Consider the following 22,801-nt stretch of genomic DNA (forward strand, 5'->3'; position numbering starts at 1 on the left):
CCTGCTTCACAAAAACCCAGACAAATGTGGTCCAGGCCATCACAGCCCCAGCTCAAACACTGGCATGAGAACTGTACAAGTCCCTTATCACACACATGCCCTGCCTCTGGCCCATATAGTCTGTACAAACTCCTTGCATAGACAGAGCAATGTGCTATAATAAACTATTACTCACATGGGACAGTTACCAAACAAACACTACCCCTGCTGGTTCCTGCTCCTGTTTAGTACTAAAGTGAATCAAGGTCTAAGCTTTGAGTGCTTAGACCGAAACAAAGGCTAAAATGGACCAGCAGCTCCATTAAGAACCAGTAACGGAATCAGAACTTCTTTCATAGACCGCATCTCGGCCTGTGCTCATTAAAAATATGCGTTGACTTGGATGGTCTGATTGGCCGAGCAGCTTGATGATGTGATGAAGGTACAAAGCTTGATGTGTACCTTTCCTACCTTTCATATCCTCCTCTTCTGTGGTATTGTAGCTCTCTGTGGAACCCTGAGGAAAGAGAACGGGAGAGTCAGAGGGGGGCATCTGCTGGGCCAGCCAGCTGACATGCCTCTCAGCGGCATTCTGAAACCCCATTGGCACGCGCTGACAGCTGCCTCTCAAGCCATCAAGTGGCGAGGGGCTCTGGAGATCAGGACAAGACAGTCGGACACCACACTCTGCGAGGGCAACTCAGCTGGCTAAGAGGGTACCAGCAATAGCGCCCCCATGCTGATGTAATTTCTCATGATGAGGGGATGTTTAGGGAGTGGTGAGGGCCGAGCAGGGAGGGGGCGGGAGCTCACCTTGACGCCATCAGCTGGATTGTGCACAACAGTGGTCTGTGGTTCCTATGAGAAGCAGGAGACAGTTTAACATGCGGGAGCAGATGGGCGGGACATGGGGTGGAGGGGATATTATGGACCTGGGGGAGGAGACACAGAAAATCCCGCCCCCATTCCCAACACAGATAGACTGCTTTGCATAAGAACCTGCACTACAGAAACAAGGAAGTGCCCAGCCAGGGTGTGGGGGGGGTGGGGGTGTGTGTCATCAGAGGTGGAGTGATGTAGCGAGGTCTGTGTGACAGCTTCCAGACTAAGGGGGGGGCAGTTTTCAGCTTAGAAAAGTATGGCAGTCGGTCACCCACGATGCCCCAACCATATTCCCCAGCCTCACACAAAAACGCATGCAAACAGGAAGCTGTTCCTACAAAACATCAAATAGACAATGACAGACACAAAGATGCAGACCCTCACCCTCACAGGAAAGTCACCCGTGATCGTTTCGGAAGAGTTTCCAAGTAGCACTCCAATTTAAAAGGCACGATTCAAGGCCAAGAGTTCAATCTCATCTTTTCTTTTTTTTTTTAAACTTGCAGGGCTTGTGTCAGGTATTCGGGATATTCTGAGAATGTAGACCCATTAAAGATTACAGAGAGCCCTGTGGTTGGCCCAGAGCTGAGAAACCATGCTAACTGCACTGTCCACTGAGGAGCAAGTTATAGATAGGCTTCTGGGCTCGTCTCCTTGCTTCAAATACATTTTATCTGCTGGCTGTCCTGAGGTTGCTGCCATTGTAGGATGGAGGAGGATGATGCTGAGCTATGATTTTATCCCCCTGATGGCGCCCCAGGAAACTCTCTCGGGATTTAGAGCAAGTCACCTGACCACGGAAAAAGGTGACAGGAATCCTGAATGATCCATCAGAGACCACGTCTCCCCTGTGCTAGGGGGCGTGGCCTCCATACACTCGGGGGAGGGTGCATCCTGCCCACACGTTCTGTTCCTGGATAATTTTGGCTCCTTTTTTCATCACTATTGTCGTTAATGTGAGCTTGTACTCATCTTACTTCTCCCCATAGCTTGATGTGTCACCCTGAGGATTTCCCAGTATGCGTCAGAATCAGACCCACTGGGCTGTAATCAAACCCTGGCTAATGCTTGAAAGCTTATCCAGGAGTGGGATAAGCATGACACTTCTGGGATGCTCTTAATACTTCGGTATAATCTACATGTTTATTTCTTCCAAACAGTCAGAGATCGGTCATGTTCGCTCTGCCCCCCCCCCCCATACGCAGCTGCCTGCTGCCCAATTTGCATCTGGCTCTGCTACCTGTCTGTCTACTCCTGCCCATCTGCCCCTGCGTGTGCTATCCCGGTAAACACAGGAGCCAAATGCAAGTCACAGGATACAGAGCAAGTGGTTAGTTTCAGTGGGTAGTATCTGTCACATCAGTGACCTTGTCAACATCACATTTACAACATGGGTAGTGGAGTAGACAGCTGAGAACGAGTAGGGGGGGTAATCCAGAGACAAACGACAAACTGAACACAAAGAAAGCAACTATGACAATGTCAATCAAAACAAAAAGCCAATGAGAAAAACAAGTTTAGATGAGATACCATCAGTGTGGAGGATGAGATGCTGCTGTCTTTGGTGCTGCTGCTGCTGCTGCTGCTGACTACACTGTTTTTATTGTTGTTTGTCTGCGGCTGAGGCAGGAATAAAAACAAAAACACACAGTGATTTCCTTGGTTAGTATACAGCAGCTATCCCCCCCCCCATCCCCCCAGGACCAGCACCCTGCCCTAGGTCCTTACGGGATCCTCTTCCGCAGCCAACAGCCACTCTGCTTCTCTGATTCCCATTTTATCTATACACCTCACTCCCTGTTTACACTTCAGCCCATGTGCAGGCTGGAGACTCTATTTCTAGAGTAGCGTGTGGCAATGAAAAAGCACAGCTTCTGAAAGGAAGAGCACCGTGCCCTCCTTCACTCACGCCTGAGCACATGTGAGAGAGTGAAGCGAGCGTCAGCGTGTCTGCCTAAGGTCCTCCTGCACGTCTCGTCTTTTTCGTTTTTCTACATTTTTACTGACTGCAAATAGAGTAGTCACACTGGTAAAATACATGCAGAAACAGGAAATCCTACAGACACAGCAGGATCACTGAAATGCTCCCTGGTACTGGAACAAGCACAGGAAATACCTGCTGGCCATGCACCACACAGGCTGTGCTACCTGGTGCCCACAACTCAACAGAATAACTGAATATGCTCAGGTTAATCTCTCAGCCAAATATCCAATGGCTGCCTCTCATTGGCTGAAGAAGTCATGTGGGCAGGCTCCCCGGTTGACTGACGGCAAGCATTTCCAGCAGACTGTGCATGCAGTGAATAGAAGTTGTATAGAAGGAAGGGCTGTTGTTTTTCCTAAGAGGCTTTTTCTCTCCTCCTCTTTGCCCTCAAGGATTTGTTTGATTAAATCTTTCAGGTTGTAGCTCAGGTATTTTCCCAGGGTTGAGTTTCTGGAGAATTCAAAAAAAGGCTCAGCCAAGGGTCAAGCATGCAGACTAAGGAATCTTATTTTGGATACCGGTGATGCTAACTTGTTTTTAGCAGACAGCATTTGCCCTCCTGCACCACCAGCAGCACTTCGGCTCGCCTTTGACTGCAGGAAGGGTGCAGATAATTAGCCGAGGGAACTTGCAGAACAGCTCCTTAAGAAAATCCCACTGCAGCACCTTGACTGACTCCTCTGAGGAGCCCTCTGAGCTTTTAGCCCTCGCATGGCGTGGAAGGGGGGAGATCACAGACTACAGCCGTGGCCCATCACGCTAGGGGCGGGGAAGAATGATGGCGTGACTCAAGGAAAGGTTTCTGCATCTTGCCAGTGACATGCGGTACTGTTAGTGTGAGATCAGGAAGAGTCCATACATGAAGAGTAATTACAGGGGGAGTCATTATGGAAAGCAGAATACAGTGTGTTTTCTGGACCCTGCCTATACAGACTGATCGTGGAAAACATGGCCTTGACACTGAAGCAGCTGGCAAGCAGGGCTACAGAGTCATGTAGCAGGGGCTACGCAAGGGGAGCTACCCAGTAACATAATGAGAGCTCTGTGGTGAGAGCTGTGTAGTGATGTAGAAGAGGCAATGAAGTAGGGTCTGGGGTCGGGGGGGTTGCTGTGGGGGCGGGGGAAGCAGCATAAGCAGACACACGCATGGGATGGCTAAGCCTAGCAGTCGCTGATGATGTGATGCCCCATAGAAGTGCACAAAGCAGAGAGACAGAGACACGGGGCGGAGACGGCACATGGGAGGGCTGGGCTGTGTATCCGTGCTTAAGTGTGGTGATGATGACGATGATGTCGACGATGACGATGAGACACAGCACTGGTGGATGTGTTTGACAGGTTTGAGAAAGCTGATGAAATTCCAAACAAGACAGACCCACAACCTTTTTCATCTCACCAAAAGGGAGCGACAGCAAACAGATCTCACCATTAAATAAACACTGGAGCTGGATTTCCTTTTCTGAACAGATTGAGACGGAGAGGAAGAAGGAACAGAAATCATACGAGAAACAAAAGAAAGTGACAAGAAAGGGAGCAGAGAGAACAGAGCTGGCAGTTAGAAGGTCCAACAAGGAGAGAGAAACAAAAGCTGCAGCAAGGAGGGACACGCGGGGAGCACAGAGCTATGCAGGGTGGTTCACTGAATATCAAACAAGCCATCTTCTCATCCTTGGAAACAGAGAATAGCTATACAGTAAGGTGACCGTCACCCCTTGCCAATTGAACACTCTCACCAACCTAAGTTCTCACCATACAGACACCTACACCTTACTAGTGTATCCATCCTTGAGTATCCATCATGGTGTTTATTTTAAGCCATGCCTAACTCACAGTGAAAAGCTCACTGAGGTACATTATGGGCAGTATTTCAGCCTGCATCAGCCCTGTCGTTCTATCTGTGTTCGAGATATCGAATGAGATTATCCCCTCTCAGCACTTAGCTGAAAGCACTGACATTGGGAGAGAACTAATGCTAATAATTCAAATCAACTTGGTCAAAGCCATTTGTTACTGCCGAGTTACTGCCGGGGCCTAAAGTTTAACGGTTTACTGGGGGGATCAGGTGGTGTCAGGGCCCGGACAATTCACAAACAGTTCCAGTGACCCTGAGAAATCGCAGACTTAGCTAGAAACCCGGATCGAAATTGAAGCTAATGTGGTGACCATGTAGCAGGAACACATAAATATGACCTCTATGCCACATTCCACATATCAAAATACAAATATTGCAGGGTGAAAATATCAAAAGCATCAGCTACAGTCAAATTAATGTCACCGATCTAACTGTGGCTTTCCCAGACAAATAGGAAGCAGCACTGCACTCAGAAATTCCAGTTCAAGGGGGTGGCTCAGTGGGTAAGTCTGATTGGATGGTTCTTGGTAGAGCCCGGCTTTAACCCCCCCCCCCCACACACACACACACCCCAAAAATGTTCCAGGGGTGCTGGATAAATGACTCTGACCCTGCACACGGACCACAAGGTTCACTCTCAACGGTGTTTGTGCGTGTGTTGGGGGGGGTGCATGCAAGGAGTAGCATTCCAGTCTATCAATTAATTTCAAGAACAAGTTTGTGCAGCAGCATGGGTCAGTCATGCCCTATGGACTGTGAGGAACATCTCCACACCTGGGACATGACATGACATGAACCCAGACAACAAATGTAAGCGTGTAACTCTGCAAGAAAGGGTCTCTGTCGCTGTTCTGCATAGCTGGGACAGGAAAGCATCTCTAGGCTGGACCAGTCGCCTTCCTCGGCAAAAACTTAGGCACGGGCTACATCCTAGAAAAGCTCAAAGCCATTCAGTGGATGAAAGACCAGGCAAAAACTAAGACGGAGAATGAGAGAGATGCTTACCTTTACGCCGTCTGTTTTTTTGTTTAGCAAACTTTTGCATGCTACAAGAGAGGATGACAAAAAGAACAGTCAGGATGCTCATTGGCTTCCATGGTACTTAAAAACACACATCATTCCCATATGCACTCAGCTGGCTCCCAACAGGTCATCTTCAAAAAGACGCTTCCCATTTCCCAGAAACACAGAGCGTCCCTGACATGCGAATGGGTTCCGTTCCAACAGACAAGTCATATGGACATACATTGGAATAGGATGATTGCACTGACTTTTAGGTGCGAGAATGAGATTGGGAGATACGTGTGAGGCTGGGACGTTTACACTTCCCAGGGCAAATCCTATACAGCATGCAGCACACACCGGGTGTATAGCCACCCGAAATTTTTTTTTACATACGTTTACCTTTAAAAGAATATAGAAAAAAAACTTTGGTCATTTGTTTGAGTCGTAGGTGTTGCATAGGTTGTAAGTTGGGAACACTCTATAGGGGCTTCAATACTCTAGAGCAGCCTCTCATTCATCTACAGCAACTCCACAAAGGGTTTTGGTAAGCTCAAAAGCTTCTCTGCCTTGGTCCAACATCAGGCTGAAATCAGCATAACTCAGGCCGTTCAAAGCTACCTGTTGCTCATGAACTCAGACGAGGCTGAGAATTGTGCTCTGTAGCTCACTCTCCATGAAGACACAGCCATGCGAGCCCCAAACCACAACTAACAGCAGCAAGCAATTTTATCTCAATCCAGGTCATACTATTGCTGCACAGCTGATACACAAACATACACACTGCTAGTCACAGTTGAACAGACAACATGTGCCGACATTCCAATTCCATCACAAAGCTCCTTACCTTACATTTAAAAGGGAAGGATGACAAAAAAAAAAACATGGATTAAAAAAGCCGACTGACTTCAGAAAAATATGGCAGGCCAAAATGCTTCTTAAGCCCTAGAGTGCGACATGCATTGCGTGCCTGCTGTACAGATCCATAGGCACACATGCAGGTTCCACACTGAGCCACAGTTCAACATCAGCCCCACCCAGGAGGACGCCCAAGGTTCTGGATAATGCGACACGTAAACAGCGCTTTACTCCAAGCCTCGTGGCCTAAGAGCCTTACCTACCCTGGCTGCAGAGTTAACTCTGGTCAGAGCGGTCCAGGGTCTGTGATCCGTTTGTGCAGGAATGGGAAAATGACACAGTGCTCACCTGGCACAGGCAACTCTGCGTCACTGTGTCATGCATCCAGGAACTACCGTTTCTCATCTCAGCACCACTACAGCTTACGTGTAATGCTCGCCTGATTTCACATCATGTAGGGATGTGTAAGGGATTGTCAAAAATGAGCTGACTGAGAGACCAGCAGGAATATTAAGCGTACATATGGGCCTCTAAGGAAGGAGGAGGCGCCAATATCGAACCTGAATGATGAATTGCAGAGAGCAGGTTAGGATTCTGCTACTGTACCCTTCTCTGGTAAGAGAAACCCTGCCGAATATCTGAAGTGTGTCCATGTCCCTGTGTGCGGCTTCACACAAGAGTTTATGTGGAGTTTATGTTCTACGAATCCGGACCATTCACACCAAGGCCATTTCAGCCTTGCAAAGAGCGCACCCTAGGGGACCCTCCTCATGCCACTGATGACGCTGCAGACGAGCTCAGTCCCTACATAAGAGCCCGACATTTACTCTACCGTGCAGGCTGACTGTGCATGCTGGGCTTTCGGTGTCCCATGGACGGTGCACTGCCCATGAAGTTCATTATAAAAAAAAAGTTACAAATTACGCTGTTTCTGGATTTTTCCAATAAAATGGTGGAAATCCTCCATTAGTCATTAGTCCTTAAAAAAAAATTAAATTAAAAATTAAAAATATAACAATAAAAAGCAGTGAGTGCAGCTTCTTGCTCTGTGCACCTCCGGCATCCTTCGGGGGTTGTTCTGTATTTTAACGTATTGTGTAGCGAGAGACGCAGTTGGGGACACCGGTCTTGCTGACATCCAACAGCCAGCTACACACAAAGTAAAGCAGAAGGTGTGGCCCTGATGAGAGGCGGCCCCCCTTGCCAGGCCTCTGGGCTACACTTACAGATCAACGGTACAAGCACCTAAGGTGGTGAGGGTTAGAGTCTGATGAAGGAAGAGCACATCCATGCTGGTGCATGCTAAGCCACTGGGTGGTCATGCGGGCTGGGCGGAGCTAGGGTGGAGGAGGGCGGTGCCCCGGCCTGCCTTGCCCCAATGCCCCTCCTCCAGACCCTCAACTGACATACCTTCCTGTGCCAGCGTGGCAGTGCTGGTGGTGGCGGCAGGGCTGGTCTGTTGCCGGCCCAGTCCTGGACAGACAGGTGTTCAGTTGGGAGGGCAAAAAAAAAATTTAAATACCCATCGACCGCTGCCATGTCGGCAAAGCCGGGGCAGGCGAGGGGGCAGGACCGCACCCTAAACACGTCTTTCCCACACTCACCTCCATCAACACCTGACTCACTCATACGCAAAAATGGCATCTCGGAAAAGGACTAGCGCAGGCCAGCACCCCCTTTTGATTGCTGAGCGCGAGTGCAGGTCCAGAAGGCATAAGAGCCTAATAAGTACCTTTCATAGAATCACACCATCGGGAACCAGAAAGTGTGGCTGGGAAGTATAACTGGAAAGTCTGGCCATGCTCTGCTCTGAGGGGGCACATAAGCATCAGCCCGGTGCCCCGCACTCACCTGAGAAGTTCCTGGATACCAGCATGGTGGTAAGGATGGCACCCTGTCACAGAGAGTGAGAGAGATAGACAGAAAGGGTTAGGGTAAGACGGGATGAGGGGGTCATTGGCAGGGATGTAAAAGGCATTGTGAGACCCCCCCCCCCCAAGATTGAAACACGGTCCTGTGAGGCCTCTGGGCACCTGGAGGACATGACATACCATGTAAACGGTCTGGAGACTTGTAACATATATGCTGGGTGACGTGGGGGCCTGTTAACTCTCATTGTATGTAAAAAGGGCCTCAAGGGCCCTGGTGGTCAGCTTGTGCTTTATGTCGGGGCCCTTGTGGTTAACCTGCCCTGGGACCCTTGACATGGGCTGGGGTGGCCTGATGGTGCTGGTGGCTAATGTGCACTCTATACGTCGAAGGGCCCTGGGACCCTGGAGGACATCTCTTGCTCTTTATGTGGGACTTCTAATGTTCAGCTGCACTATAAATGTTGCAACCGGTGAACACTAGGGCTCCAAGGACCCTACCCCAGCATGATACCCCAAGGCGCTGACCCGGTCCATAATCTGGCCAGGAGCACCCCCCGCCATTCAGACATCTCTGCATATTTACAGAGTCCTCTGCCATTTCCCAGATAGTGACATTTATGGGAATGCATCCATCAATTGCTCTAAAACGTGACAGTGAAACATGGCAGAAATCAATAATATATGATGTCACATCTATTACAGAGGTATTCATGTTTCACCTGCAGGAAGCTAAGGGATGGGGGCCGGCGGGAAGCTGTGAGGGACGGAGGTGGTGGGTAGCCCTGAAGGACAAGGGGGGGCCGGAGGGGTGCTCTGAGAGACAGGGGGCCGGAGGGGTGCTCTGAGGGATGGGGGGCCGGTGGGGTGCTCTGAGGGATGGGGGGGCTGAAGGGGTGCTTTGAGGGAGGGGGCTGGGCGAGGAAGGTGCTCTGAGGATGCCGTGTAGCTCAGTTACACTCACAAGGAAGACCTGAACCATTTAAGCAATCAGGAGCGGCTAGTTTCAGCAAAAATGGCCGAGATATGTAGCAGGGGGACAAATGCACATACAGGCAGACAATGAGACACATACACAGCGAATGCGATTGGTAGGGAGGGCCAGGGTATGAGGCAGGACAATAGGCCTCTGGCCCATTTTCATTGAATGAGATGCTTTTCTCAGGTGAAGGGCTAAGAGAGAGGCAGACACAAGGCCTCCAACAGCACAGTACCTTCAGCTTCCTCCGGGCATTGAACTTCCGCAGGCATTCCACGGTCTCTTGGCGGTGCATCATGGATGCCACTGTGGAGCGTTGCTTCAATGCAGAGGAACACAGTGTGTTAGAAAGATGATACTAGATTATGGCTGTCCAGGACCCCAGGAAGAAGCAATTCTGAGGGATACTCACACAGACCCATGGGTGCTTCAGGGCTTGGTCTGCAGTGATCCTCTTGGCCGGGTTGATGGTCAGCATCTGGTTGATCAGGTTCTTTGCCTCAGGGGTGACTGTATCCCACTCGGGAGATGGGAACTGACGAGCCAAGACATAAAGAAGCAAGTGACTTTAGGCAGCCCTTCTAGAATACTCAAGCAGACTTTGAAAATGCTTTCGAGATGCCTCCATGACAGCCTGGTCCAGAGACGCTGTCTTTACCCCAACAACCCAGAAAGGGAGCATTTCAGACCTGCAACTGATCAGTGCACACAAGCTGGGAAGGACCTGTTACTAGAAAGGGGGTATTAACAAGTACACACACACAGACACTCATATGTTCAGACACATACATACATACATGTCACATATTCATATCTTTGTGGGGACTGCCAATTCATTCCTGTGGGGAAAAACCTTGATCCATCAAAGACAACCTTAACCCCTACCCAGCCATAACTTTAACCATAACTAATTAAAAAAAAAAACATTTTTAGTAGGGCTGTCAATAGATTAAAATATTTAATCGTGATTAATTGCACAACTGTCCATAGTTAATCACAAATTAAATCATGAACTTATTCAACATTCAACATTTCTCAGTTTTAAATCACTCAGATGCGTATCAGCGCAAAGGTGACTAATATCACAATATCGTTCAGTTCTGCAGCGATATTCTTCACCCTCACCCAAGTTCATTTGGCTCTGCAGTTGTCTGCCCTTCACTTGCCATTTCACTACTTGTAACTGAAATACCTAAATGAAAAATAATAAAAAATAATTAACCCATAAATAAATTATTTATATTTACGAAAGTATTATTATAATATATGTTAAGACATGAAAATGCGAATGCGTCTATCGTTCTGAGAAGAGCCGCAGCCTGGTATGGTATTTAAGACTAGATGTACTCTGGTGGTAACTTATTTCACATCGACAGTAACTGCAAATAACTATGGTCTTGTCGATAGACCCATCTGACAGAGTTTTGAAGCTGAACCTGCCATTCAAATACAGTGTTCCCCCACTATATCGCGGTTCAGCTATTGCGCCCCCGCTATATCGCGGATTATTCCCCGATGCGTAACAGTTCTCTGCGTATCGCGTACCTTGCTTGCGTTCCGATTGTTTTCGTTTTGTTTTAAGCCCTACGATGGCTCCCAAGTATCCTGCATCTTCTAAACTTTCTGGTAGTAGTGAGCCTAAGCGCCAGAGGAAGACCGTGACCATTCAGGAGAAGGTAAAACATTACGTTGGAAGGAAAGCGTTACGCGGATGTCGCCCGCCATTATGGCTTGAATGAATGGACAGTATACTACATTAAGAAGGATGAAAAGAATATTAGAGCCATATGTTTTTATTTTTACATACGTATATATATATATATATATATATACACACACACACACACACATTGCATATCATTATTATTATTATTATTATGTTACCTTAGCCCGACATCCACATCATATGTGTTGTTTTAATAAGTTTACATGTGTTTAAAGCATGGGGGAGGGGTATTTTAAGGCTTAAACTATAAAAAATGTTTATTTATATGGTGTTTCTGTATCGCAGATTTTCACCTATCACTGATGGGTCTGGAACGCATCTTCCACGATAGGCGGGGGATCACTGTTCCCTTTTCTTTATTCATTATTTTTATTTTTCCCAAGCTGCCATCCGACTCAACACGCGTTAATGGCATCAAAAAAAATGTCACGTTAGAATTCCAGGGGTTGCGTGGTGGTGCAGTGGTTAGCACTGCTGCCTCTCACCTCTGGGACCCGGGTTACATGTGTGTGGAGTTTGCATGTTTTCCCCATGTCGTCGCGGGGTTTCCTCCCGCCTCTTGCCCGAAGGATAAGCAGTTTGGAAAATGGATGGATGGATAATGAATTGCTGTTGACGCGCTATTATCTTGTTAACTTTGATAGCACTAATTTTTAGTTTTTTAATTGCAGTCATAAATTTGAGATTATCCTTGTAGGGACTAAAAGGTAAAATGTTACAGGTTTTTATCATATTGTGGGGAAATCTGGTCCCCACAATGTAATAATAAAAAAAAGACAGGCAGGTGCACACACACACACACACACACACACACACTCAGGCTCTGTCCACACCACACCCCCTCTCCACACTGTGGGCACAACCACAGACACATGTAGGCACACACGCAACAACACACACACACACACACATACACACACACACACACATACATGCCAAAACAACACGCACACTGCCTGCAAGCTCAGATAGTGACAGACGGCTTCTGCGGGAAAAATTAATATAATCTGCTCTTTGGCTGGAACATACCAGGGGGGGTGGGGGGTGTTACAGAGCACTGTCACCACGGCTGGCCCGCGCATCACTTCAATTCTGTGGGGGGAGGGGGCATGTCACAGTTCAGTTGCAGTAGTGCCAGATATGCTGGGTGGCGGGGGGCAGTAACACTAATTAAATTGCATGGTACATTTAAGGCAAGAAATGAAACAGGATCAGCACAGTTCTGGCTAATGTTTCCGGGGAATGGGGAGCTGCTGAATACTGTGACTCAGAGCAGGCTGCCGGGGGGGGGGGACTTCCTGCCCCCAATTAACTGCCATCATTCTCAAGTTCTCCATTAGTAGCTAAGCCTGCTGTGGACCGAGCTGTGGCCACTCCTTGCGTCCTCTACCCTCCATGGGCTGAGCTCTGTCCACACCACACCCCCCTCCAAGCTACAGACTGGGATCTGTCCACACCGTGCCTCTTCTCCAAGCCATGGGCCGAGCTCTGTCCACACCATGCCTCCTCTCCATGCAGCAGGGCAGCTCTCCACGCCTATGCTCCCCTTAGCACCTTACTTTCTGGGGATTTTCTTTGGGGGAAAATACTTGAAATTAACCTACCTCCATGTCCCTGCGCTCATTAGCTATGTGGGTTCAGATGCCCAGACCTAATTAGCTATGCAGGTTTAGACACTTAGACCGCCACCCTCATCCCCCGACTTAACCTCACAGTATTGCTGAACAGATTCTCCATTTTGGAAGAACTGGAGGAATGCCCATCTCCTCATGCTCCCTTTGCTGATGACAATCTGCTCCACTCAGCTGTTGCCCCAGCGGTTCCATCTTACCCGAGCCAGGACCCAAACACTGTGCCGGCTGGCACCACAGCCTTCCCTCCACTGACGGTCAGTACACAAATGACTGACCACTCTATGGTGAAGCCAGGTAAAAGACCTTCATCCCAGCCTTCGAGCTAGGATCTTGAGAGAAGCTGTGCTCCAGCACTGCAGTGGTTTTCCTCGCACTGAGTCGGTGGGTAATCCCCCTCCTACATCTGCTGCCTCTTCATAGCACTTGGAAAAACCACAGCCTTCAGCACCTCACCCCCTCTTCTCTCCAACCACATTAATAGTGGGAGATTCAATAATGAGGAACACAGCTATACACTATTTTCCTGGAGCCACAGTCCCAGTCATTCTACATAAGCTCCCCGAGCTGTTGCACTCACTCCCATCCACTATAAACTGGATCCTAGTCCATGTCGGGTCTAACAACACATCCCAGCGGCAGTCTGAGCTGACTAATGAGGATTTTATTGATCTTTTTAGCAGTTTAAAAAAGTTTTGAAAGTCCATTTTTATCAGCGGTCCCATCCCAACATTAAATCGTGGTGCCAAGCAACTCAGCAGGATCCTCAGCCTCAAACTTGGTTACAGTCCACCTGCAGAACTCAGAATATAGGTTTTATTGACAATTTTAATCTCTTCTGGAATTGTACCTCCCTCTTTCGGATTGACAATGTTCACCAAAACTGGTTTGGTAGCCAAATGCTAGTGGCTAACATGCAGCACGCTGTTCTGACTGCACCACAAGATTGACTACTTACATCTTGCGATATTTCCAAGAACTCAATAATTCCGGTTATTACTACCAGACTATTCAACAAATCCATGGCATGAATTATAATAATTTCAGATTCATATACACACATAAACCACCAGCTGCTACTTCTTGTAGTTCACCAGGAAAGGAAAAAACAGGAGGCGGTACACCAACCATACTCACTTGGTTTTAAAGACATTACAGTTAATGATTACACATCTTTTGAATATCACTCATTTTTAGCAGCCCTCCTATAACTATATATGACCATTTACAGACCACCCAAAAGATGCACCTCTTTTTTCTCAGATTTCCCTAAATTAATCGAAATTATTCATGCAAACTATGATGGTTGACTAAGGTCAACCCTTGACAAAGTTGCCCCGTTAAACAAAAAGATTTAGTCAATCTGAAAACCCCCATGGAGAAGTATAGAAATTAAACAGTTGAAAAGAAAATGTCAAATTAACAGCCAATTTCCAAATTTACCATGAACAGCTGGATATTTACAATAAGGCAATTAAACACGCCAGACAAGCACACTTCTCAAAACCACCGGAACAATCCTAAAATCCTCTTCTGAACCATTGACCACTTAATTAATCTTGTTCTTCCAAAGTCTAGCAGTATGTGTGCCAACTCCAAATGTGAAGATTCTGCAGTCCACTTCAGAAGTAAAATAGACACTATTAGGTTGAATCTAGCGCCATGTCAGCATAAGAACATTAAGATCCCAGAACCTTTGTCTTTACATAAGGAAACACTGGAGAAATCTGTCCTGGTTGATGCTGAGATGCTTGGCAAAGTCAACTCACAACTGAAATCATCAACCTGCTCTTTAGATCCTATTCCCATATCTGTTTTGAAGACATTTTATGGCTTTTTTACTGAAGATTTGCTTACCATTATTAATTATGGGTGTCCTCCCCAATGCCTGAAAAACCGCCAGAGTTAAACACCTTCTGAAGAGAAACAATTTAGATGCCACATTTCTTAATAACTACAGACCAGTATCCAATCTGCCATTTTAAATAAAATTTTAGAGAAGTTTGCTTTTAATCAGTTAAATGATTTTATGAATTGTCACAGTATTTATGAAAAATACCAATCTGGTTTTCGGGGCCAACCATAGTAACGAGACAGAGCTAGTCAAGATTGTAAATGACTTCAGGTCCAATATGGATACGAGAATAACCTCAGTACTAGTTCTACTACATTTACGTTCAGCCTTTGATACAATAGATCACTTGATTCTTTTAGACTTAATATAATTGGCCTCTCTGGTACTGTTTTTAATTGGTTCAAATCATATCTTACTGACAGATTTTTTTGTAAACTTGGATGTATGAGATCTGTGGCTCACGTTATAAGCATAACTAAGAGTGCATTGTATCATCTTAAGAACACTGCCAGAGTGCATCCATTTCTTTCTCAAGCCAACACAGAGACACTAGTACATGCTTTTATTACTTGCAGGAATGACTACTATAATGCTTTACTTTACGGTCTCCCTCAGAAGAATATATCTCAACTAAAATTACTTCAAAACTCAGCCACAGGTATATTAACTAAGACCAGAAAGAGATCACACATTACACCAATTTTAAAGTCTCTGTACTGTCTGCCAGTCTGCTTCAGAATTGATTTCAAGGTTCTTTTACTGCTTTACAAAGCCATTAATGGTCTTGGACCTACCCATTTATCAGATTTGCTTTTATCCTATGAGCCCTCTAGAAGTCTCAGGTCTTCAGGTATTGGCCTTTTAATTATCACTAAACGAGCAAAAACCCATTATGAAGCATTGACATATATATATTGATTTAACCAAACTTTATTTTTTTATTTGTTTGCTTACCTATATATGTGAATTTTATTATTTGTCTACTAATTCATGATTCAAGATCACGCTGCGGAGGGTAGCCTCGGTACTGCGCTCTCTCGTACTTTCTTTGTTTTTGTTTATTTTCTGCGGGTTTGGTCACTCAGACCACATTACTTTTTCCAGAGATCAACTGCTAGACATCAGGCAGTCATCTCAAAATAGTTTTTATATTTTTTTTTGATAAACCCGGAAAGTTTTCTGGAGATTTTAGTCGGAGGAGCAGCGGGTCTCCGTGAGGCTTGGTGGAGATGCAGATGAGGGACGCGAGCTGGCACGCTAGTGAAACTACGTCAGCGAGGATTCCGCACTGCGCTCCCCTCCATTCACCTGGCGAACCTCCGTTCCCTTCCAAACAAAGTGGACGAGCTGCTGCTTCTTAACCGGACCAACAAGGACTTTGCACGTTCTGCTGCCCTTTGCGTCACTGAAACTTGGCTCAGTGAACGCACCCCCGATGCTGCCTTAAACCTGCAGAGCTTCCACCTCCATCGCATGGACCGTGTAACGGAGCTCTCGGGGAAATCAAAGGGCGGCGGAGTCTGCTTCTACATTAACGAAAGTTGGTGTACTGATGTCACGGTGCTACAGAAATTCTGCAGCCCAAACCTGGAAACTTTTTTAATTGACTGCAAACCGTTTTATTAACCGCAGGAGTTTTCTTCCTTCATTCTGGTCGGAGTTTACATTCCTCCACAAGCCAAAACGAATGACGCGCTGTGTGCGCTGGCCGACCAGATCACCACCATGGACAGAAAATGTCCTGATTCCCTTTTTATTGTCCTTGGGGATTTTAACAGAGCACAACTAAACCACAAACTTCCTAAATACAGGCAGCATATCGACTGCTCCACCAGGGACAACATCACACTGGACCACTGTTACACCATTTTAAAAGATGCCTATCGCTCTGTCCCCCGGGCAGCTTTGGGACATTCTGATCACTGTCTGGTCCATCTTATTCCAGTTTACAGGCAACAACTTAAACTTGCCAAGCCTTTAGTCAAAACCGTGAAGAAGTGGTCCAATGCAGCAAAGCAGGAACTGCAGGACTGTTTTGACTGCACTGATTGGACTGTCTTTGAAGCTGCATCTGATAATCTGGATGAGCTGATAGACACTGTGACATCATACATCAGTTTTTGTGAAGATGTGTGTGTGCCAACCAAGACCTTCTGCACATACAACAACAATAAACCATGGTTCACTCCCAAACTGCAACATCTTTCCACAGGCCAAGGAGGATGCCTACAGAAGTGGTGACAGGGCCCTGTACAGGCAGGCCAGGAACACGCTGACAGGGAGATCAAAGTGGCAAAAAGAAGCTACTCTGAGAAGCTTAAAGAGCGGTTCTCAGCCAATGACCCTGCATCAGCGTGGAGAGGCCTGCGTGACATCACCAGCTACAGACGACCCCCACCCCCTGCTGAAGCAAAGAAAGACCTTGCAGACGAGCTGAACAACTTCTACTGCAGGTTTGAGACGGACAGATTCACACCCCTCACCCACCCCAATCCAGAGACAATAACCCCCACCACACCTCTCACCACTCCACCCTCCTCCCTCACCCTCTCCAGCCCAGAGTCAACAACCTCCATCACACGTCTCACCCCCCTACCCTCCCCCCTGGAACTCAGAATATACAAAGCGGATGTGAGCCGGCTGTTCCAGAAACAGAAAACAAAGCAGGCCCCAGGACCAGACGGTGTATCCCCCTCCTGCCTCAAAACCTGTGCTGATCAGCTGGCTTCCATCTTCACCCGCATCTTCAATAGATCCCTGGAGCTGTGTGAAGTTCCCTCCTGCTTCAAACTCTCCACCATTATCCCGGTCCCCAAGAAACACACCATCACAGGACTGAATGACTACAGACCTGTCGCCTTGACGTCTGTGGTCATGAAATCCTTTGAGTGCCTCGTTTTAGTCCATCTGAAGGACATTACAGGACACCAGCTGGACCCCCTGCAGTTTGCCTACCGGGCAAACAGGTCGGTGGATGATGCAGTGAATATGGGGCTACATTATATCCTGCAACATCTCGACCATCCAGGAACTGTTTGTGGACTTTAGTTCGGCTTTCAACACCATTGTGCCTAATTTCCTTTCCTCCAAACTCTCCCAGCTCAACGTGTCACCAGCTACCTGTCAGTGGATCACCAGCTTCCTGACAGACAGGAAGCAGCAAGTAAGGTTGGGGGAGATCACTTCTGAAACACGTTCCCTCAGTATTGGTGCCCCTCAAGGATGTGTCCTCTCCCCACTGCTCTTCTCCCTCTACACCAATGACTGCACCTCCAGGAAGTCAGCTGTAAAACTCCTGAAGTTTGCAGACGACACCACCATCATTGGACTCATTCAGGATGGTGATGAGTCTGCATTCCGGCAGGAAGTTGAGCGGCTGGTACTCTGGTGCAGTCAGCACAACCTGGAGCTGAACACGCTCAAGACTGTGGAGATGACAGTGGACTTCAGGAGACATCCATCAACACTGCTCCCCCTCACCATATCAGACAGCCCGGTGTCTACTGTGGAGCTCTTCAAGTTCATGGGTACCACCATTTCTCAGCACCTGAAGTGGGAGACCAACATCTCCTCCATCCTCAAAAAGGTCCAGCAGAGGATGTACTTCCTGAGACAACTGAGGAAGTACAGTCTTCCACAGGAGCTGCTGATCCAGTTCTACACTGCAGTCATTGAGTCTGCTCCTCCATCACAGACTGGTATAGAGCAGCCACTAAACAGGACAGGAACAGACTGCAGCAGACCATACGGACAGCAGAAAAGATCATCGGTGCCCCCCTACCCTCCATCCAGGACCTGTCTCTCTCAAGATCCAGGAAAAGGGCAGGGAAAATCATCACAGATCCTGCACACCCTGGACACAGACTTTTTGACCTGCTGCGCTCTGGAACATGATACAGAAGCCTGCAGACCAGGACCACCCGACACAGGAACAGTTTCTTTCCCCTCGCCATCTCCCTCCTAAACAGCTGAACTGTCACACTGCTAAATACCTACAGCATTGCAACTGCACTTTATGTACACTCTGTGGTATATATTTCTGTAATCTTTGTATTTTCTGTATATAAGATTTAGATTGCTTATTATATTGTATTGTTCATTGTATTGTATTGTATTGTATTATATTGTATTGTTGTTGTTTTTATACTGTTGTGCTTGAGAGACACCATCGACCGGAACCAAATTCCTTGTATGTGTTCATTCACATACTTGGCCAATAAACGCGATTCTGATTCTGATATATTTGTCCATTTTTTATGTGGTATGTCCTCTTTTATTTTATACTTTCAATCATCCTCCTTCTAATACCTTACTTATTTCTTTTTATCCCAGAAGATCTCATCTTTTTATCTGTATTATTTTATTATCATTTATTATTCTATCCCTAATGTTCTATCTCTATTTTTATCCTCCTTTAACATACAACCATTTAAACTTTTATTTTGTAGTTGCATGTACTAGACATGTAGTCAAGACTGCCTAAACCAAGACCAAGACTTACCAAGACCAGAGGGTATCGAGACCAAGACAGACCGAGTCAAGGCCAAGACAAAGTTGAGACGAGACCAAGACCGAGACCGAGACCGAAAAAAAAGACTCCCTTAACTTTTGTGTGCTTTTGAGGACTGACATGACGGGTACTGACTGGTTCCAAAGTCATCTGACAAAACAGCTAACACCTCCAACAACTGTCTAAAGCAGGGGTAGCCAATCTTATCCGCAAAGGGCCGGTGTGTATGCAGGTTTTTGGGATAACCTGTAGGTCAGCTGTTCAAACCCAGGTGTGAGGACTCTTTCAGCCAATCAGTACTCTAATTAATAATCTAATTAGGGAGTTGTAGCGAAAACCCGCATACACACTGGCCCTTTGTAGATAAGATTGGCTACCCCTGGTCTAAAGGATGGGAAATATGTAACTGATTTCAATTATACTTAATTTGTAGATGAAATTGTAACATCAAATTGAAGATACACCATTATAAACTTGAAATTGCATCATGTCCCATTGTAGTAGTACTAGCCAAATGACACTGTATGATATCAACTTCCCTGAAATGGATTAGGCCTGTTAAGTCAACACAACGTGATATGCAGATGTTATTTAAAAGTCAATGGTCACATTTATTTAGTCAAACAACACCATTTTAAGTAAAATACTGTAATCAAACAATATAAAGAAATGCACACACGTCACATGAATCAAATGCAAACTACAAATACTATATGCCAATACAAACTGCACATCAAATTGTGCATTAATAAGAATAAGGACAAGTGCTTAAAAGATTCTGACATCTTGATGTCTGCAGTGGCATGTGATTACACATTTAACTAGGGCTGGACGATTTATCGATTTCAAATCGAAATTGCGATTTGAAACAACGTGATTAGCAAGTTGCGATTTAGGATATACATTATACAGCACGTTGGACCAAGGGTTTAAAACTGCTGTGAGAATAGTTTTACAAATTCATGCCGTGATCCCTGTGTGACAGTCATTCTCACCAATCACAAGCGCCATGCTTCTCGCGTGCCAGTCATGTTCACCAATCAGAAGTGGCCCGAGAAGGTGTATAGGCCCACAAGCAGCAAACACGTGAAGCCCAAGGAAAATGTTTTACTTTCGCGGTACGGAAAAATACTGATTCTGCTACTGAGCTATAAGTGAATTGCCTTCCTATTTCATGGTCCGAGATTGTTTCAGAAAGGTCCTATCATCAATAGAACCGGTGAGCTCCTTTAAAACACCAGCTGCAATATTCTTCAGCATATCATACCTTTGGTTTTTGTTAATAGGCAATAGCATTAGTATACTGCTAACCCATCAAAACAACAATGAGACAGTCAGTATAATTCTCACAGCAGCGGAGTCGGTGACCTCCAAAAAAGCCGTAAAACCCACAATACAGTCGTGTTTATGTCATATGTTTTTGTGCTTATTAAATTTAAGTGTTTCCAACACAACAGTAAAAATAAAAGTCTTGCTTTAACATAAATACTAAAAGAATAGATCGCTTTAATCGCTATTACAGTTAGGTATGGGCATGTGGTGTTATTTAGAAAACATACAAAGAGACACATAAAATGTTTAATCATTCGTTTTGTATTTGTCCGAGTAACAAAGAAAAGGAATGATAAGCTGCTTCAGTCAAAAACTGCATTTTACTTCTCATTTAAAATATAATACAGGGTTGGCAACTGTGGTCAGCTGCATGGAGTGAGATTTTCTGTTGTCTGTTCTGCACACACATTTACATGTATATAAGTTTGGTAACACTTTACTTGAAGCAGTCTACATAAGGGTGACATGTAACCATCATGAGAATGACATGACACATGTCATGCACATTAATGACACATTATGTCATAATGTATGTCATAATGTAATAATTATGTCATAATGTGTCATTCGGTTTTTGGAACTGAATGACACATTAAAACATCAATAATGTGTCATTAATGTGCACGACATGTGTCATGTCATTCTTATGACGGTTACATGTCACCCTTATGTAGACTGCTTCAAGTAAAGTGTTGCCGTAAGTTTTATTACCTTGTAAATAGTCTGTAGGGTTCGTAAATTGCTGTAACGTTTTTGATGCAGCTAATTTTAAGTTCAGAATGGAATATAGATTTGCCGTAAGATTTCTTGCGTGAGAGTCTGAAGGAGTTTGCAACCATGAACACGTACATTTTTTGTTTCACTTGAATTGATTTGTATAGAAAATAACCGTATACAGTTGTCAAAAAGCGGAAACTTCGACCAACATGAAATCACCAATAAACGACTTCTATTTATTCAAGATTTTATAAAATGCATAATACGTTTAAAAATTTCCAGCTTTACGGTTTCAGGACAGAACAGGCACTCTGTTATGAACATTACGGGTTTTTGAGTGTTATTAGTGTTAGCTAACAGCACAATAGCTCAAACAAAAGGGCAGCATACACCAAAGTAGTTCTTGCTTGTTCATTGGCGTGGGAAAAGGCGGTTCTAGTGTTATTAGGAGGGTAATAAGCTTTACCTGCAAGTTCACTATTTTTATTATAATAATAATTATAATATAATTATTATTATATATTAATATTATAATTATAATTGTTTTCATTATTACTTTAACTTGACACATCACATCTTTAAATTCTCATCCTTTCATTAGAACATAGACCAGTTAATACTGATTGATGGTATCTCATGCTGCATCATGTTTTAAAATTACTACACACTGACTATTGAACTGAAGCTTGACATAAAAAAAATAAATCGAAAATCAAATCGTAATCGCAATTTCTGTCAGAAAAATCGCGATTCGATATTTTCCCCAAATCATGCAGCCCTACATTTACCTAATGTTTAACTAGCGCTACACTTATTTTGCGCTTATATTTTGATTGGATGAGCGCCAATGTCTTAATCGCAACAATATGCATGTATGTCATTGACTGGTTGCATTTGAAGGGCGCGAAAGGCGAAATAATAATAATTTTGCATTATCGAACGTTACATTGTGTCATGGATACATTTTGCTCCAAATCTCCCGACCACTATGTCGATCTGAGACAGCAAGACGAAGACAGCGAGACCAAGACAAGACCGAGGGAACCGAGACCAAGACAAGACCACGACCATAGACCGTCGAGACTGTGACAAGACGAAGACAGCGTAAAAGTGGTCTTGAGACATCCAACTCTAGCTTGTACTTATCTTGCCTGTATTTATCTTTATATTTATCTATCTATCATAAATTTTTCTTTTCCTTTTTATTAATTCACTATTCATAATTTTACTCACTATATTTTAACCTGCTTTTACTTATTTATATATTTATGTGTTTACTTATTTATTTGTAATTGTCTTTCATGCCTTTTGTCCCATTATTTTACATAGTTTGGGTGAGGGTGGCAGTAGGGGTGGCGTGATATTGTTTTTATTATGTAAAGCACATTTTGTTTGTAGGAAAAGTGCTATATAAATAAAATCTGACCGATGACTGATTGACTGACAGACATGACCTCGACAACGACACAGAGTTTGGATTATTAGTGCTCAGAAATAGAACCGTTGCTACAACAAATAATAGTAAATACAAATGTAATGTTTATTAATTGGGTAAAGCTCATTTTAATGGATTTTACTGCATGTGGCAGTGTGCTGTGACACTCCAAGGAAAGGCCCCCAAAGCTA

At 45.2% G+C, this 22,801-nt stretch overlaps 1 protein-coding gene across 29 annotated transcripts in view; it reads right to left on the bottom strand.

Moving 5' to 3' along the window:
* Positions 1-22,801, bottom strand: part of LOC111853435 (calcium/calmodulin-dependent protein kinase type II subunit gamma) — an 81,381-nt gene that overhangs the window by 15,224 nt on the left and 43,356 nt on the right. For 3 of the 29 annotated variants that reach the window (XM_023830283.2, XM_023830298.2, XM_023830302.2), the window contains exons 10-18: positions 9,817-9,939; positions 9,640-9,723; positions 8,409-8,451; positions 7,968-8,030; positions 5,703-5,743; positions 4,272-4,304; positions 2,392-2,481; positions 793-837; positions 451-496 (exon numbers count right to left, since the gene is read on the bottom strand). In XM_023830283.2, coding sequence (XP_023686051.1) covers positions 451-496; positions 793-837; positions 2,392-2,481; positions 4,272-4,304; positions 5,703-5,743; positions 7,968-8,030; positions 8,409-8,451; positions 9,640-9,723; positions 9,817-9,939 — 568 coding nt within the window. Of the gene's footprint in view, positions 1-441; positions 497-792; positions 838-2,391; positions 2,482-4,271; positions 4,305-5,702; positions 5,744-7,967; positions 8,031-8,408; positions 8,452-9,639; positions 9,724-9,816; positions 9,940-22,801 lie in introns of all 29 variants that reach the window. The other 26 variants (XM_023830281.2, XM_023830297.2, XM_023830301.2 and 23 more) reach the window with 17 other exon arrangements.

This window comes from Paramormyrops kingsleyae, chromosome 3 (assembly GCF_048594095.1).
Source record: "Paramormyrops kingsleyae isolate MSU_618 chromosome 3, PKINGS_0.4, whole genome shotgun sequence".
Lineage (NCBI taxonomy): Eukaryota > Metazoa > Chordata > Actinopteri > Osteoglossiformes > Mormyridae > Paramormyrops > Paramormyrops kingsleyae.